The sequence below is a fragment of the Strongylocentrotus purpuratus genome, unplaced genomic scaffold, assembly GCF_000002235.5.
Source record: "Strongylocentrotus purpuratus isolate Spur 01 unplaced genomic scaffold, Spur_5.0 spur5_scaffold_3, whole genome shotgun sequence".
Classification (NCBI taxonomy): domain Eukaryota; kingdom Metazoa; phylum Echinodermata; class Echinoidea; order Camarodonta; family Strongylocentrotidae; genus Strongylocentrotus; species Strongylocentrotus purpuratus.
In genome coordinates, this window is record NW_022145609.1 from 14,806,086 (window position 1) to 14,826,211 (window position 20,126).

The 20,126-nt window shown below is 36.2% G+C and overlaps 1 protein-coding gene across 1 annotated transcript; it reads right to left on the reverse strand.

The window, feature by feature from the left end:
- Positions 1 to 782: 782 nt before the first annotated feature.
- LOC575139 (hippocampus abundant transcript 1 protein) lies at positions 783 to 19,893 on the reverse strand. Its single transcript, XM_775558.5, has 11 exons — positions 19,668 to 19,893; positions 17,127 to 17,216; positions 16,353 to 16,415; positions 15,560 to 15,687; positions 13,563 to 13,677; positions 10,445 to 10,663; positions 9,053 to 9,166; positions 8,531 to 8,602; positions 7,785 to 7,995; positions 6,447 to 6,604; positions 783 to 5,935 (listed from the first exon to the last, which is right to left on the reverse strand). Exons 1-11 carry the CDS (start codon positions 19,758 to 19,760, stop codon positions 5,705 to 5,707), a joined length of 1,494 nt encoding a protein of 497 aa, XP_780651.4. The 5' UTR covers positions 19,761 to 19,893; the 3' UTR covers positions 783 to 5,704.
- Positions 19,894 to 20,126: the final 233 nt, after the last annotated feature.

The window sequence follows — 20,126 nt, forward strand, 5'->3', positions numbered from 1 at the left end:
GGTGACAAATTTTGTGCTTAGAATCTATATTTTACTTTGCAGCACAAACATGTACGAAGCTCCATAACTTCACCATCATTACATAAATAGAAATTATAAACATTTATCAATGCTCTCGCAAGCATGGGCATTATTTTAAATTGGTTTCATGCCCTTTGGAATGATTTCTCTTACAGTTAATTGTAGCAAAGTGTGGAAGAATTATCATATTATCCTCACATACACATAGAGTATCCCTAAGATTTCATACAGCATCAGAGTCTGGTAGTAGTCTTCCTGTAGAGCTTGAATTACTTGAGGTATCTACAGTGCAAATGTACCTATGCAGTGTCAAGTATTGTAATTACAATTTTAAAAAGAGACACACCCATAATGTGTTTAAAAGATGAGAAAGTTATATTGTACATAGAGAGATCGAGGGGAGAGGGAGTAAAATGGAGAGAATAGAGAGGAAAGAGAAGAGGTGAGAGAGAGAGAGAGAGAGAGAGAGAGCGGTGGAAGGGAGGGGGAGAGATTGAGAGAGAGAGAGAAGAGAGAGGGAAGAGAAAAAGGGTGAGAGAGAGAGAGAGAGAGAGAGAGTGATGGGCAAAGACAAGAGACAATGAAACAGAGAAAGAAAACAAATCATAAGAAGCAGCACAACTTTAAATACAAATTGAAAACCACATGACCGTTTATATATAAAATGTATAACATTAGATGAGAAAAAAAAATCAGTCGGCATCAATTAGTTTTATAAACCATTGGCACCACAGACCATGTGTTCTCCTGGAAACCAGAAGGTTGTAAAATCATATACTTCAAAAGGCAGTAGATGCCCTTCTAGCTATAAACAGATGAATTATCAACAACAAAAATATCCCTCGAGTTGAACCACTATGCAGCGTTTTTACTGCAAAAATAAACGGTCTGTATATAGCACATGCATTATTGAGTGGGAAAACAAATACGTACAAATTGCATTTCTTTATCTAAGAGGACAGACACAAGCAACAACTACAAGATCACAAAGGATGAACATGATGAAAAGAACAATTAAGACCATTATTAAAAAAGGTGAGATAAAACAGGAAAAATTATATTCTTTTATACATAAATACACTGTACAATAGAAATTTCAAAATATACACAAAACAAACGACACAGTCCCCTGAAATACATGTACAACTGTACAGGTTACGGTTGTAAGGCAAGGCTATTTTCGTACAGGGGGATGCGGTCATAATATCATAAACCAAATGGAAAACTTTTTAAAAAGGGAAAGAGTCAGAAATAAAAGCAAGGTCATCCTGCAAAGCTTATGTAATACAATATCGTTATCTGATATATATATTTTTCGCATACAAGTACCAGCAATAATGTGTCACAAGTGTAATCCCCATATACATTATATTGCATGCATCGAGATAAGCAAACAGTGCCCAACAGGCCATTTTCGTAAAGTAATCAAATCTAACGCAAAAATCATTGTTACATGCCATGTAACAAATTATTTCATTCACCTGTTACAAATAATTGTATTTCAATAGTCAGAATGCAAATTGCATACATTAACTGTTGCTAGGTAGGACAAACATTATAGCTTGTCCTACCTAACAGCACGGAATGTATGCAGTTCGCACTCTGACCATTGAAATACAATTACCGTATTCGTAACAGGTTAATGAAATAATTTGTAACTAGGCACTCAACAAAGATTTGTGCATTAAATTTGATTACATTACGAAAATGGCCTATTAAAAGTGCTTGAACCATGAAATTGGGACAAATTCACATATCTCCATGACTGATATGCTAATTTTAAAGGTGATAACTATTTTTTTCATGACAGAGAAGAATTTCCATTTACACCTTGTGATGAAACATTTATGAAAGTGCCTATCTGTGGTGGTTTACCACACAGGACGGTGGCAACCAAAATATTTCCAAAATGGGCACTATGACCCAAAGAATATAGCTATGATATAATAAGAAATGCATGTATTTACTGAATTACATAAACAAAAAAATTGTGATCCATCAAAATATATATTCAAAATTTGTTTTAAAAAATTGGCAAAATATTTGTACGTATGAAATGAGAATATGCTTTGGTAAATTTATAGGGAGAATGTGACCCAAGGTTAGTGTCAAGGAATAAGTAAAAAAAGGAAATAAAGTGATAGAAATCTGTTGACTACTGACTTTCGTATTCCCATGGGCTTATACATGAACCACCAGATTCCAGCAGGCAATGGCTTAACAGAATATTTATAGTTTTAAGGTAAAGTTTAAGGGTTACATCATGTAATTCTTTCAATGGAAAATGTGCCCTGGAATGGATCCCTATGTAGGCAATATATAGCCTCCGTTGGGATTGTCTACCGGTAGTTTATTCTCCTGAAGACCATCAGAGCACACGGATTGAAATGTCGAGAACCATGAGCGCTAAGTGGAGCTCATCAGCCATTTTCAGGGTTCTTAAATGGTCCTTAAAAAAGAATCCCATGGTCTAATACTGAAAACTTTACCGGCAGTTCAGCTTCCCCACCACCATGAAAAGTATCACTAATACTTCAGTCGAGAATCACTGGTGAACGAAAACACCCTCCAGTTATTTTAATTTACCACAACATACAACACGGGGAACCATGGTCGTGCGGACAGCACCAAACGTATAAGGCCCACATATAAACAGAGAAATTTTGCATAGCAGCTGCACAGAGTGCAAGACAGAGAGTACATAAAGGTATTGCTTGAAATAATCAGTAACAGTCGCAAGTGATACATCGAGACAAGAAATTCCTCAGAACATAGCAAAACTTTGGGAAACTTTAGTGAGGAATCTTCCGAACATACCGGTACGCAAATCTCTAAAAGAAAACTGTACAATCAATCATAAATATGGAGTTATGGCCAAAGATAAAAATTATCTTCAATCATGATTACCTTGGAAACATTTGATAAATACATCAGACTTTATAAGTAGAGAGATGATCATCAAGTTCAATCTTTAGTGCTTGCTGAACCGAAATAACACTGTATCTACAGCGAACAGATGTACGTGGGCAGTATGAAAAAGACAATTAATTCATCACATTGTTCTGTTCTCTGATCGTATCCTTCACATGTAGCTAGTCACCACAGTTGAAGATTGTTTCCAATAGACTATTGTTGCTTCATTACACATGGGAGGCAAGAGGGGTCTTACAGCTTGAACCAAAAACAAATATATAATTTCTCAAATCACAGAAGAAGTCTAATAAGTCACTATTTTGGGTATGATTTCACTTGCTGTAGCTTCGCGTTAGGCGGCCCTGTTGTGGATTTAGTACAACCAAACCAGTATTTGTTTTTACTGATTATGAAAAAGAATAACTCCTCAATATTGTATAATCTACTAATTTGACTCTTTAAAATTGCAAGTGAGACATGTTAAGTGACAGAATCAAAGACATTCCCTACATTCATAGAGCAAAATATAAAGAGAATGTCTAAGTGCCGTAATAGGTTAGGGTGAGCGAGAGATTATTAAAAATTTAGTTATCTTACTTAATAAAGTACAGTACATACATAACATGGTTTTCGCAGCAAAGGTGTAATATTTGGCAATTAAAATACTTTTTGATTGTTCCAAAGCTTCCCCACCCACATACAGGTTATGACTTAAGGTTAGTGAAAAAGTTTGAACAGTTTACTGCAATACTCCACACAATCTTTTGTGAATAGGGTCCAGATTTAAATTTTCATAATCGGTACGCTTGAGCCTTTTTAAAATTGAATAGCAAAACTAAATTGTTGTGACGTTCGTGATTTATTCATTTTACAGGCGGGGAAACTCTTGTGAATCTAAACCATTTTTTATTTGTTATCAATATAATTGAAATATTACAATTTACAATATTTTTCGGTGTTATAACTGCGTGAGTAATGATTAAGAACTGGTGATGTAAGTGACTTATTCATGCATTTTTAATAATAAAAACGGTGCTTATAAAGCGCTTACCACCAAAGTCTCTAAGCACTTATAGTCATATGTATACCATACATATTCTGTTACAGTTTATAGTCAAATATTGTATTGTACATTAATTTTGCCACACAGCAGTCTTACAATGTCATATTATCTTGGGTTGCAAGATGTGGCAATATGTGTTACTAGTTATCTCAGAGACATGTCATGATTTGTCTCGATTGATATTGTACATAAAGACAGACCTACATCAAGACACAGAATCTAATATTCTTCTTCTCTTCTAACAATTATGATTTCAATACTGGTACTCATTCACTTAAACCTGACCCTTGTTTCAAAATTTTGTTTAATAAAAGAAAATTTAGACCAAATACAGTCAAACCTGTCTATAGCGACAGCCCAAGGGAAACACAAAAAGTGGTCTTTGTAGACAGGTTCCTTTATTACATGTTTCAATGAGAAACCATTTCCAAGGGAAACAAAAAGTGTGGTCTTTGTAGACAGGTGGTCACTAAAGCAGGTTTGACTGTACTAACTTCCTTTGTTAAACCTGATTTTGGACATAAGCTTGAACCGAGCATCAGGTTTCAGTTTATGTAGAATACAGGCTTATGTGATTATTTATTAATTGCATTGTTCAGCAGGCATGACATCATAATTCATTAACTTTTTAATTGTAAATAGAGTCTGCGAGCCAGAAGGGCATTACACTGTGTTTCAGGGAGGTAATGCCCTTCTGCCTCTCAGCATTGTGACCTCCTTAAGTCCGTTCTGCACTCATCAAGAAATATGGGCACACAGACCCTGTGTCATCACTATTCGGATGCATGCAATGTCTTGCACTGGCAAAAGGACGCAACTGACTTTTCATGATTTTGGCCCATTTGAAGCAGTTTCTATCAGAGCACGTGGATGTATTTGGTGGAGGGAGATGATTATGAAATCAAGTCACAAGAACCTTTGGATGTCCCTTTTTAAGTCGACTTCCAAAGCCCATCTCCAACAAAATATGCATCGTACTCGCTTCTTTGAAACACTTCAGAAAGAGACTGCACGGTTTCTATCTGTTTCATATTCTTATTATAAATCCCCTCAAAGCGAAAAAAGTGTTCTTTAAAGTGCATAAAAGCTCATGTGGTATTTCATACAGCCAACATGGTGTTACACAGTCAAAAAACAACTTTGCATGTTCAACCATAGCTGATTTGAAGTAGGTATGAACCCATGCATTGAGGTGGCTAGAATTGCAGAACTTGCATTCAGACTGTGTATCCTAGCTCTACACATCCTCATTATGCACTCCTGTGTTTTTCACCACTGCACAAAGCCACTTCATGTACTAAACAGAACCTTTCAAAGGGCAACATAACAGATCTTAAAAGGGGGAACAGATCATGAAGGTATATAGAAACCAATCTATGTCCATATTTCAGCATACACAAGCTGGAACACTGAGTGCACAAAAAAGGAGACACCAATTTTGCACCAAACTCTGTGATTTCGTACAGTTATGTGCAGTCTCATCATGATGGTGATGAAGTACAGTCAAACCTGTCTATAGCGACCGCCCAAGGGAAACACAAAAGGTCGCCTTATAGATGGGTGGTCTTTGTAGACAGGTTCCTTTAGTACATGATTCAATGAGAAACCATTTTCAAGGGAAACAACAAACGTGGCCCTTGTAGACCAGTGGTCTTTGTTGACAGGTGGTCACTAAAGTAGGTTTGACTGTATCTTGACGAAGCATCCTCAGGGATTCAGAGGGTCCACTGCTGATGGTTCTATACCAATGCTGTCCACGTCCGTTAGGAGGGGTACAGAGACATCATCAACGGGGGACTTGAGTTTAACTAACTTGAGGGAGGGGGACTGGGGCGGGGCCGCACTGGGCTCCTGGACGTTTGGCAGGAAGTAGGCAACGAGGAGAGAGATGATGACTAGTAAAGAGCCGAAGACAAAGGGTGGTCCAGGCATGATGGTCTGCAGGAGAGAAATTGAAAAGTGAAAGAAGCGAGGGTTAGTATCTTGTTGATAAGCTAATACAGAAAATAACATAAATACCAGCATCAACAACACTATCCCACTACCATCATCAAACCCACCATCAGTACACCTACAATCACCAACACCATCACCACAATCACTGCTATCATTCTCCTCACCACCACCATCATCATCATCATAACTACCACTACCATCATCACCCATCATCATCATAACCACCACCATCATCATCATCATCATCATCATCATCATCATCATCATCATCATCATCATCATCATCATCATCATCATCATCATCATCATCATCACCATCATCATCATTTTCAAAATCACCACCACCATTGCAACCAGTTCAACTACCACCAACATCACCAACACCACCACCCTCCTCACCACCACCACCACCACCTCCATCTCCACCATCACCGCCACCACTACCACCATCCTTCCCATCATCACCCCTAAGACCAATCTTCTTTGTTCTTACCTCTTGCATGGGGTTTTCCATCACACCTTCCTCGTTTTTTGTGCCGGTATCATCAATATCCAGGTTAACATCAAAGAAGTAGAATATAACCCCAAAGAGAGCAGGTCCTAGTCCTGTACACAGACTGCGTATTCCTGTTACCATACCCTGCACGACACCTGGTGGTATGATAAAGGAACGGTTAAAGTATCTATAACTTAGAAACAGGTAATTCGTGTACAGCTACAATATATTACATCAACCTCAAAACAAATTATTTGGCATCTGGCACTCTATTAGTGTATGTACAGTATGAAAAAAATAAAATTAGGAAAGTTTATGGTGAAATCCCATTTTCCAGGGTAACATGAAAATGTTTATATCGACAGAGAGGCATTGTTCAGACTTAGGAGATACTACATAGATGATATCATTTTATAACATGTTTGCGTTGTTATGGAGTAAGATTTGATCAGTACGACATGGTGAACACTCCACTTGCTCTGGTGACTTACAATCTTATACATATTCATGACTCATGGCACTACAGGGTAAAATTAAAGGCAATCTACCCTATTTACATATTAATGAACATGTAGAGTAAAATGAATGGCATTCCTACCCTGTTTATCTTGGTCAGCGCAATGTGATATCATAGCGCTGATTGCTGACCTATAACCTCATACATATTCATGAATATGTAGAGAAAAAGGTAAGGCATCCTAAACCCTGTTTATCTTGGTCAGCGCAGTGTGTTATCATAGCATTGATGGCTGACCTATAACCTCATACATATTCATGACTCGTGTCACTAAAGAGTAACATGAAAGGCATCCTACCCTATTTATATTGGTCAGCGCAGTGTGTTATGATAGCATTGATGGCTGACCTATAACCTCATACATATTCATAACTTAAATCACAAACGGGTAATATGTAAGGCATTCCTTCCCTATTTATCTTGGTCAGCGCAATGTGATATCACAGCACTGATCGCTGACCTATAACCTCATGCATATTCATGACTTAACCACTTGACCGCTGAAGGCTTTTTTTACACTGTAGCACTCTGTGCTAAGGCATTTTGAGACATGCAGAAATCTGAACATACAACTCACATCTCTGATTTTCTTTTTTGTGGAAGAGCGCCATCTACTGTTCGTATTCTAAACTTTGATATTCAGGTGCTAATGGCATTGTAGGGGTCGGTATAGTGCCATGCTAACAATTTGAATATGGAGAGGACGTCATAGAGGGTACGTGTTTAGCACAGAGTGTCACATTTGCATGCACGTAATAGTATGTGCTTAGCAATCAAGTGGTAAAATCACATCAGAGTAAAATGAAAAGCATCCCTACCCTGTTTATCCTGGTCAGCGCAATGTGATATCATAGCGCTGATGGCAGGAAAGTTGATACTACAGACGCTAGCTATGACCCCTGCAGCCCACATCATCCACTGCTGTGAGGCGAACCCGTACCACATCAGCTCCAGCATCTCACACGTTAGACCAACCATGATTGTATGCTTGTGACCGAGGTGTTTTATTAAAAACCCTAGTAATATCGTCTGCTCGGTCGAGAAGAGATCAGGGGATATACAGAGAAAAGGAGATGGAGAAGGAAAAAAAAGCATGACAATATTATCATTGTGTTAAATTATTTTGTTCCAGCATTTCAAAGGTTAGACCGACCATGATAGTTTTGCTTGTGATCAAGATTATGCATTAAAAACCCTAGTAATAATGAAAGTTATAGAATAAGAAGAAGGAACAGAGTTATCATCGGATTTCTTCGATCTTAAATTTGTAAATGTTGAAAATCAAACACTAAATGAATATTTAACAATCACAAGCAGTGGCCAAATAACAAATACATGTGCATTGTATACACAAACCGATACTTCTGACAATTCTTAACCAGTGACAAAATTCCATGCATAAAATAATTTTCAGAAAAAAATACAGGGAGTAACATCATATACGAGACTGCTCCTACGGAAGCTCGTTGTATATTGCTTCCTCTGCTTTGACCAAGGTGGATTAAAGTGTTATGAAACAAGAATTTGTATAAATAGAATATATGCAATAGTAAATCATACTTACTTGAGTAAATACTGATAATACTCCAACTAAAGCTATATATGCAGGAACTTCTGGCGGTGAAAATTTACCAACCTGTTGATGAAAAACAGAGTGTGCATATGAATGTGAGTGTGAGAGTGGGCGGGTGGGAAGGAAAAACAGTGGAAGAGAATATACAGAGAGAGAGAGAGAGAGAGAAAGAGAGAGAAAGAAAGAGGGAGAGAGAGAGAGAGAGAGAGAGAGAGAGAAGGGGGGGAGGGAGAGATGAAAAAGACAGAGAGAGGCTGATATCACACACAAAAGAATATTTTCCAGGTTTAGTCTACAAAAATAGCTAAAATACACATTTTCATTGGGTATGTATTCAGTTTTTATTATAGAAATACATTTTTTTTCTCCAAAAGGTGAAAACATATATTTAGAAGGCATTTGTAAGGTAATGCCATCTGCATTAGGGCAACATATATGTACATATACTTCTATCATGAACTGGATGAAGAAATAAATGTCAATGCAGCATCTTTTACCAAATGATATACTTACTGTTCTAAGATAGAGGAACATACAAGAGTACTGGCCTGCCTCCGGTAGGTATGACAAGAACACTGCTATACATAACAATAATACGGTGTAATCTTGGCCAGCCTTCCTCAGCGACTGTAAAATGGAAAGGAGAACAAGAAACGTGTTATTGCATTCAGCATGATAAACCTTTAAACACTGCTGTGGCTTGAACTAACAGTAACATAGAAATATAAGGATCAAATTTAATCAAACTTTTTTTTAATGAATGAATCAATCTCTACACATCTGGTGCTTTTTCTTTTACAACTGGCATGTGATGTAGCTCATAGTACATGTACATTTACATATGATGATGATCATATGGTGATAAAGTCTATGCAAATTGCAATGATTTCATTTAAGTGCATTTGATACGTACATGTACATCCATGGTCATAATTTGCCCATTTGCACCTAAACATCTTGCAGTTGGAATTCAAATGCATAATATTCACCATTCACTTTCAAGTGGAATCATAAAACCACATTCTTTTATTCAAAAAATAAAATATAACAAATAAATTAGAAAACATGCATATATGTATGCTAAATATAGACAATGAAACAAGCATTCATCAAATAATTGAATGTGATTTGATTTGATTATATCATATTATTTGACATGATTGATCGACTTCACAATGACGTTGGAAATTCTTTGTCTAATACATCCCTGTACATGCAAAACAACCAGTACTCTGTTTTTTTTACCCCAACAGCTGCTGACATGATTTCTATAGGCCTGTCTTCATCAGCTTGAGTTTGCCAAATAACCTGCTATTTTCAGACTCAGGATATTTTCTCGACCAAATATCTCTCTAATTGCAACTGCAGGCTGATGAAGACGCAAATTAACCGGTTAATTTGAGTTCGGGATAGTTAAAATAGCGGGTTATTTGGCAAACTCGAGCTGATGAAAACAGGCCTTATGGGGGTTTCCTCACCCACTGAGTGACTCATAGATTGACTAATCCAGGACACAACATTGCTAGGGGCTACCCCGACACCATTTCTAATGCTTTAATTAAGCTCTGAAAGGTCGTAAACTTTACAAAACCAGAAGCACTCAATCTTAGTACTAGGTTACTAGCTTACTTTCATAGAAAAATAAATTACACATGCATTACTCAAAATGATGTGGTTATGGCTGGTTTATAATATGGTTATAATATGGCTGGCCCCTCTAAAGTGTTGGGAGCCCCCAAAACTGATGGCAAACTTTCATTTGAATTATATAATGATGTGAAAGAGGATGTTATTTAACACACACATCTGCAATGATTTGTTTAATGAATCTGTTTGAAGACGAATATTGATTTTTATATACAGGTTATCCCTGTATCTATCCCTGTATCAATCTAAACCACTTACCGTGAAGGGGTCGGCCTGCTCCCACGTTATTGAAGCGCCCCATGACGCTCTCCGTACTTTCTCTGGTAACGATTCCGGTACAGCCACTAATATGAAGAGCACATCGCACAGGGCTATCGCTGTGGCAAGAAATACTACAAAGCCATCCCCGTATATACTGGCTAAATACGCCCCTAATGCAGGGCTTGTGATGAGGCTGGCTGCAAATGTTGCTGAAACCTGTATTCACAGTTGGGGAAGATACAACAAGAAAATTATATTTTGATAAATGTAATGCTTCCTAGGAGAAATTGTTAATTGTTTAAACATATTTGTGGCTTACACCCAGTTGTCTGACTTGTTTTTAATAACAGATCGATCAATCAATCATTAAAGAAATTAAATGTTTCAGCTTTATGTGCTGACAAAAAAAAACCGATGTGATTATTACATTAACATAATTCATAAATAATATTCCTCTGATTTGAAAAACCAATTAAGAATTAATCCTTTTATTTCTTCAGCTGATTCATCATAATCCAACAATGCAGATGGCATAAAATATGAAATTGAATCCTTTAAAAATAAATATGGGCATGAATAAATTTGAGATTAATCATCTTGATCTCCACCTGCTCAGAGTGAAACTGATATTCTTTAATCTTTATACAATAACACAACTTTAATACAACAGCTGAACTAAGTATTAGGCCTGAATTGTTTCATGAATGAGTACATTCACAATAGCTGTAATTCTGACTACACTATACAAGATCACAAGCAGGAAGGTATCATCAGTTTGGTATGAACTGCTTCAGGCAGAATCCACATTCATGATCTTCTAGATCCTTAAATGTCAACCCATTACATTCCTATACATGGGCACGCATCAGAGTATGACACATATATCAAATCTCTTGCTCTCCTATTACACCCAGCATTCATTCAAGTTAATTTAAAGAGAAGCTGATACCGGTATTCTGGGGAATTTCTTTTTCTTTTTCATTCTTTACATTACATTGAGTGTATCATAGAAAAGGTGTTCCCTGAAAAGGATTGCCCTTCAAATGCCCTCATATTTGAAATATGACAAGTAACAGATGGTTGTGAACCACACTTTCATGCATCATGTTTGTGTAGTCCTGTGTACATAGTACATATCTGTGTACATGTACATTGCATGTGACTTTTAACAAAACCAGATCAATTACTTAAAATGTTGATAATTCCAAAACCTTACAATATACATGTACAGCCTGTTACATACATGTACACCAATAACAACCTTTCCCAATTATTCAAGACAGTTTCTTTCACAATGCAATCGCATGACCAGGGCCCTGCTTCATATAACTTGTTATCAATAACAAATTCTGAATTTACATGACAAATTTGCTCTCAGCCAATCAAATGCAACAATTTTCAGTAGCTTATAATATTGTACAGTAACTTGTTATTGATTTTATGTTTTATGAAACAGGGCCTAGAGCTCAATTTAAATTTTATAGGAAAATTCAAGGACCTGACGCTTGAAATTAACCTTGGATACATTCTACAAATCCACAGAATCCAACATTTAAAGAGAATCCGTCTTATCTTGGATTACAGCTAAGAAGGAAATCTCTGCTTTAAAGGAAATGTCAATTACATTTATGTGAACTCAGCTGAGCAGGAAGGACCCTCTTATTTTCAATTAAATGTTTGCTTTATGTTGACTTTTCTAAATTATTGCATCAAAGGAAAGTAAATGTCAGCAAATGCGTGCTAACTATTGACTTTTCTATTATGTTCATTAAAAGTGAGATGCTGTATCCGCATGGTACATTATAAAAGGAGCATAATTTAGTATTCAGTAAAAAATGAAAAGAAATCCGTCTACAGCATATCTTGAAGAGGAAAATAAAAAAGGCACGTATTCCTTTTCTACTCTCTATCTCAAATCATTGGTAATAATTTGTTATGTGATGCATACCCTCACCTACACCCACAAATACAAGTACAATGTAAATACATGTATATATACTACAAAATCTTAACAATTAAGGCCTTGTTCATCCACAAACACATAAACTGCCTACCCCCACCCCCTCTCAAAAGTGCTATAAAAATGCATTGGCAAAGATAAAAACAGTTTACAAAAATATGACAAGTGAGAGAGAAAAAAACAATGGCTGTACATAACAAAGCCCCCTCCTGCTTTATTTCTGGATTTAAGTCACCTTGACCATGGCAATTTTTGAGGCAGCTTACCATATCCCAAGTAAACGAGGGTTAAAGCTCATGTACAGTTTTGGCAGCAACAAAAAAATTGGCAAGAAACATGTTTAATAAAGTATCATGCTGTTCTCCTTATCAAAAGATATACGCAGGAGATCATTTGGTATTCTGAGTCTGTCCATGATCGCGAGTAAATTGTAGTGCAAATATCTGCCAGGAATGCTAGGTTCAATGGCTATAAACGCCTCTATGCTAGTACCCTTTGGCTCCCAGCACGTTAATCTCAGTGCTTTGCCTGGAGGCAGCATGTGCGTAGACTGTAGCATTTATACACACAGTCCCTTACACGAAGGTTTTACACACGTTTGCTGCAGGTTGCTGTTGCTGTAACATACTTCCCAGGATGTTATCAAAATTAATTTCGACCTCTCCTTTGTGAAACCTCACTGTGGGTTTCATTTTGCTAACTGTATCTTCCTTAATATTATCAAAAATCAAAGAAATCTGATGACAAGATTTTCGAGGGCTTACCACAACTGTACATAAACTTTAAAGCTCCACTGCACTACTTATAGCTACTTGTGCCCTCTATACAGCCAACAATGCCTAAGCGGTACCCGTTGATCCTCCATGATCCCCCTTTTTTTAATGTTAATTGAGAGCTGATTTGATGAGATAACCACCTGCCAGTGACCTTGCAGGGAGGTATAATCCCTCCATCATGCCAAACTAGTACAGAGGCCAGGGGGGGGGGGATTAGACCACCCTGCAAGGTCACTGACAGGTGATTATATCATCAAATCAGCTCTCAATTAACGTAAGAAAAAATCATGGGGACCAGTAGGCACCGATTAGGCATTGTTTGCTATAAGTAGTGCAGTGGGGCTTTAACAGAACATACAGTACATGTAAATAAACTTACCAGTCCATATGCTTGACTTCTCTCTGAATCTGGAGTTATGTCTGCTACGTATGCAAATATTAATGAGAAGGTCACTGACATTACACCGGATACTGATAGCATGGCAAAAAACCACCTGCAAAAAAGACAAGACAATTTAATTATCATCTCGTTAAACTATACAACCGATTAATACAAACACACATACATGCATTTTGTGCATATCAACAATGTAATTCAATTGAAGAGATAGTTTGATATTTTATGACTAGACAGCCTGCTAATAAACCTTCAGCATAATAAATTTAATTACTGTAAATGACTCCTGAATACTATAATTCCCATATAAAATGTAGGCTTTTAATATAATAATAATAATAATAATAGTATTGAATATTTAGATGTGCTAAAAACAATAAGTACCATATCGCTTACAAATACAAATATGTGAAAAGAGGATAAAACATGTACAGTCTCACATAGATTCGATCACATAAATCACTGGGGAAAAGGTGAGTTTTATGGGATCTTTTGAAGGTCACAAGACAGGTAATTTCCCTTATGGAAAGAGGGATGCTGTTCCAATATACTGTAGCGAATGGGTTAATGTTTGTATCCAGGCATCGAGTCCACCATGAGTGCTCACTGTACATGTACATGCTTGAAATGTAACAACAGGTGTAGACTCAGAGAATGTAAACCTCCCATAAAAAATGGTTACCACATAGTCAAAATGATGAGACACAAATGGCTTTTGACCATTCTGATTAAACACTTGCAATAAATGCAGACCATGGTAATAGTTTCCATTGCACTTACAGTGTAGGAGGCCCTAAAATACACGTTATCGTAGGTGCTTTAGAAAAACAGTGTATTATTATTATCAATGTTTAGACCACTGTTATTCACACCTTGTGTATATGTATTTACTTCTGAAAAATACCCCTAACAACCCAAAAATTGTTAGAAGATGTGCCAATATTTGCTTGACATAGCAACAAGCAATGCATGCAAGATACTTGTGAATTCTATCCACATGCAATAATACATTATGTACATGACAGGAGAATTACATGTTAAAGGTAAAGACCAGTACTGGAAACGCCCCAATTTCAAAAAATGACATGGAAGCTCTTATTACCAATCATGTGAAAGAATATGTTTTGACTAATACATGATGATAAAAATTTTGCCGGGAAACTGCCTACTAATTGATATATTTGGTAAATTAGTTTATCTATTGGTGTGTGAGAGATAAACACACATGTCACGCACGTGTGCGTAGTTCCATAACATCTTTCTGTGCACAGTGCTTGTAACTTTACAAAGACTGGGCCAAATTTCTTATCATTTTGATGATTCCAGAACCTTGCAGTACACACCAATACTTACAGTATATGCTAGATGATCCATCTTTTCTGATCGATTCCACAACGTTTCTTTCACAATGCAATCGCATGACCATAATTGGTCTTTATATTTAAAGATATTAAGCTCGAGTTCCGGTAATGATAGAAACTAAATTCTCACAGAATCCAACAAAACTTACACTGTATGTTGCTATGTTGAAGATTACAAATAAATGACATGTGCAAAATGTGATAGAAAATGTATAGGGGCTGAGCAATGAGCATAGGAAGATAAGGAAATCAAGGTAAGTACAGTAGGCTAACACCATGTGCTTAACATAGGTCCTTATATACAAATGAGAAATGTGGTTTTCATTGAAAATGATTTCCAGCAAGTTATTGTGAGGTTGTTTTTATTTAACTGGTTCAAACAATCTATCAACTGCAGGATAAACAATCCAGAATGGATTATAACCATGTTCTCTCGACATACGATTGTCAATACCAGAGCTCAAGATTAGCTTTAATAACCAAGGTTTAAATAGTAGAAAGAGTCATCAACATCAACTCTCTATGCTGTTACAAGTTAAAACAGAACACAAATACTGCTGTGAACTGTAGTGATTTCTAGCACCATATGAGAACGAGCCACTAATCAAGATGTCTTACCAGGCACTAATCTTCATGAGTGGGATGGGCATACAGGTGAAGAAGACCGTCAGCAGCAGAAATGATTTACGTCCCCAGACATCGGAAAGCGCCCCTAGCATGGGAGCGCTCAGGAATGCGAGAAACCCCTGTGAGAAAAAGAGAGAATTATTTAATAAAATAAAAAAATCATTACACATATTTTAAAAGAAGGGTACCGTAAATTTATTGAAGGAAAAACATAGGGGCATAGGCACAAATGACACAAACTCAGAAGTATAATCACAATCATGTACAGTAGGCCTTCAAAAGATAAATCATTCCAGTAACCTTCAATACTCTGTAACCAATTTATTTATTTATTTTTAATATACAGGGTGACACATTTCAACAATTCGTCCTTATTTTCACGAAGTGACGGTAGTGAGGAAAATCGTAACGCAAAGTGAATGCAATTTTTTTTCACTACCGTCACTTCGTGAAAACAGCGACGAATTATGGTGGTCTTCCATGTTTGGAAACAATGCTATTCAATAACAATCCTCAATAAAAACAGCTAACCGCAACATCTTTCAAAATTCAATACTGACCTCAAACATGCAATCCATGCACTTATTGATCAATTGACAAATAACTTATATATACATTCTGGGAAAAAATGGGTCACATTGTACAAATACATATTTTTCTATGCATATTTATATTACAAAGATATGATAACCATTAACATCAGAGTGAACGATTGCCTTTATTTGCACAAAAACAATGCTACTGGGACATATATTTGTTACGACTCTTTTAATTAAAGACTGACCTTTACACCCTGGACTAGTCCATTCATAAGAAAGGTGTGCTCTGGAAATGTCTCGTGCAGCACCTGCGAAAAAGAAGAAGCTAAATCATCAACACAAGCATTAAATTACAATAGCTTCCTAGAATGTGGTAACCGCAGTGTCATACTGTTCTGCAGAAGGATATCCTGTTTAAATACAATTACAATTTAATAGTTGCAAACTCATAATATAAATTCTAAAAGAGGAAGATCTACATAAACACTGGTTCAAATTCCTGAAGGAGATGTAAATTTAAACCATGGTCTAAATATTAAAGATAAAACCAAAACTGAAAAAAAAAAATAGAAACCCAAGACAAAGAGGAAAATAAAAGCGGAAAAAATAAGAAAAAACTTACAATGTACACCTATATATACATGTATTACATAATAATACACACTGTAGTGAAAAATAAACGGCATTTTAATTATTTTTGAGAAAAGAGGAATATTTCAGGAAGAAATTTTTGCAACTGGCTGGGCTCTCCACTGGTCACTTGAGGGCCCAAAGTCATACTCCAGACCTCCAAAAGTTTCACAAAGGAAATATATGCATTCTGACTTTCAAAGTAAAGTGCAGACCCTCTTCCAAAAAAGTGGAGCCCTCTGATTGGTCATTACAATCTAGCGCTTAAGATTTCCAGTAGGAAAGAACTCTCAAATCTTTTGTATTTTTTCTGCATTGAACTTTAGGGTAACGTGTAGTCCATAGATATCAAAATCTAACTGTGACAAGAGAATGTTATCATTTCTTACTGTGAGCATCGGTGTTGTTAAGAGTCCCCATGAGAAGAATTCCAAGAAGATGATAATGAGAGCATGGTACAGACTGGGCTCACCAATACCCTGTAAACAAACAATGGGAGAAAACAAAGAAATAAATGACACTGTTAATAACAAGAACAGCTAAAATGTTGCCTTCAGAAATACAATTTAATGGTGTTTTAATAGTTTAATGTCCTTGGCTACAGTTAAATGTCCAATTTCAGTTTGTTTTATCATTCCTCATTCAGACCAAACTTCCCTTGTTTCCTGAGATGAACTTCCTTTAATCCTTATCTTTCTCTGTAGCTATAACAGCATTTATATTCAAGTTGGACCATCTGCATGTAACCAAATTGCATTTTATTGTAAACTAGATCTCACTACAAAAAATCAGAGGATAACACACTGTATACAAATTCCCTTTTTAAGATCTATAATTTAGTACCAATAATAATAATAATCTTGCTTTAAATAGCACTTAATACGGAATACAGTCTCTAAGCGCTTTACAGATCTTATAAGCCCCCGTTCATCTGATTCATTGACACATATTTTGCACCATCTCCACTCCAATTAGAAAGTGATACATAAAATGTACCCTCTCAGATATACCTACATGTACGCCTGATGGTCACATACATTCCCATTCAAAGAAACATAACAAGCATACAAATATTGACAAATAACCTCGAGCATTTAATTAAAATGGATAAGGACGCTATATAAATCTCTTGTATTATTATTATTAATAAAACAAATCGTAAATGAGTAATTTTCTCTAGAAATTGTCAAAGACTGAGCTGTAATTTTGTTGAAATTTGACCAATCTGTGAGATGGTTTCATTTCCATTATCATCATCAAACATCAAATATTTATCTCTGGGAGGTTATAAAATACGATGTTATTTTTTCTTTTCTTCTAATGCTGTTTCCACTGCAGTTAAGAGTTTTCAAAAAAATCATTATCTTCCATTTTCCCCCCATAAATGCTGAGAAAACTGGCTAAATTGGAGCAAGAATTTCAAATCACCTGATGGTTGGATTTGGGTTAAAACACAAAAACATACCTGTAAGGTAGCCAATGGTTCAGGTGCAACTACAATAATACTGTACATGTATGCAGACTCCCTATCTCTGCAATTTTGCAAAATTTTCTGCCCATTGTAAACTGCGCTTGGTTAGAAATCATGAGAGTTTAAGTTTTACAGAAGCCCCTCTTAGTAATGTGCTTATATGTCTTTATGAGGAGCTTTGGGGGCTTTTCATTCAAACAAAAAATAAATTCTAGATTTTATGTTTACTTATAGAGCCAGGCCATCCTTGATCCCCATCCTTGATCGTAATACTTGATCGTAATGACCAAACGCTCCCCCTGTTAAACTCTAGATTTTCAAAGTTTTAGGTTTCTGGAATAAAAGATCTTTGTCTTCGTCATGGAAGTACATTTTTTATGTTGTTAGTTTCCAAAAACCAGAGATCCCCCCAAAAATATAAAGAGTTGCCCCAGCAATATTTAATTTTTTTCCCCAAAGTCTCAACCATGGTTTCTCGGCAGCATGGTTTAAAAATGGGGTGTTTGCGTGCTGATAAAAAGCCCAGCAGGTTGAGCCAGCACTGGATTTCTTTAAAGCTCCTTCCATGCAATCTGGCCAAAATCCATCTCCAGGATTTAAAAAACTGACATCGTAACGATGCATACAGAGCTAGTATTGCATTTATTAATATCATATATCACACAATGATGATTAATGATTGCAATGGGACACATTTTAAGCTTGCGTTTGATGCACCGATGTGGTTATGATTCTTCATTTAAATCATTACTTAAATCATGTATTACTGTTAGGATCCTATTCCTATCCTAGATTATTAGATAATTTTCTAAAGGAATTAGGAATCTTAGGACTATCATAAATAATACATTAATGTTTGCGGATTTCGCGCTAAGATTGGCAAGGGCGAAATTTAGAACTGGCGAAAATATAAGCATGACTTCTAATTATTCATGTTTTGAAAGCATTTATCTAATCTAATTTGTGATATTTACCCATTTTAAAACAAGTTTAAACTAAAAGTAAAAGGGCCCAAGTCTAGAGCCTTTTGTTTAGAGACACGCATTCGGTCATAATTCTCCATTTACTTAGTCATCTATCTACATCAATGGAAAGAGTTCAAGACCATATACAGATCTACCCCCCCCCCCCCCCCCCCCGCTAAATAAAAAAACGAAAACAAAATTTCATTGTCTTATTAACACATTTTCTTTCTAATTCTATCTCTCATTGTCTCTGACCCTACCACTAAGTCCCTGATCCTAGTTTCCCATGTTTTATATATTATATATCACTCTGAAACGTTTCTAGACCCTATAGATCTATCTGTTTTTTTCTCGATTTTAGTGGTGGGTACATATCACACAGTCAAACACACGGTCATCATCACCACTGAATCTGAGTGATTGTTTCCGTACACAGCTGCACAGACACAACACAGCTCAGCACACTGAAACAGATTGAAATGAAAAAAACGTACCGTTCTACCACCATCTTTTCTCTGTTTTGAAGAAGTGCGGATCAGAGCTGGCCGTTTTCTCTTCTTCGGCATGTTTGATTGATTTTCCAACATTTAGGCTTTATCTTGTTTTCATCAAAGAGCAAGAAAAATGAGTAATAATTGGCTCTTTGTCACCTTTCATTCATCATTGTTTTCCTTCGGTCTCTGCATAGGCCTATACAAATTACAGTGTTGTAATATACTGCATGCATGTTTAAGTGTACGCGTATGACCCTGCGGGAAGTTTTTTTTATCACTTCCGGGTATGATGATGGGCCGATGTCGATATGATGAGCAACACTTCAACATACACGTCATCATATCGATTATCATTCAGATCAGAATTATAACATTCATGATTGAATAATATGATTAAATTCTGTAATTAATAAATCCTGTTCATTCTTGATTGATGTTAATTATTTTCTAGAAAATACG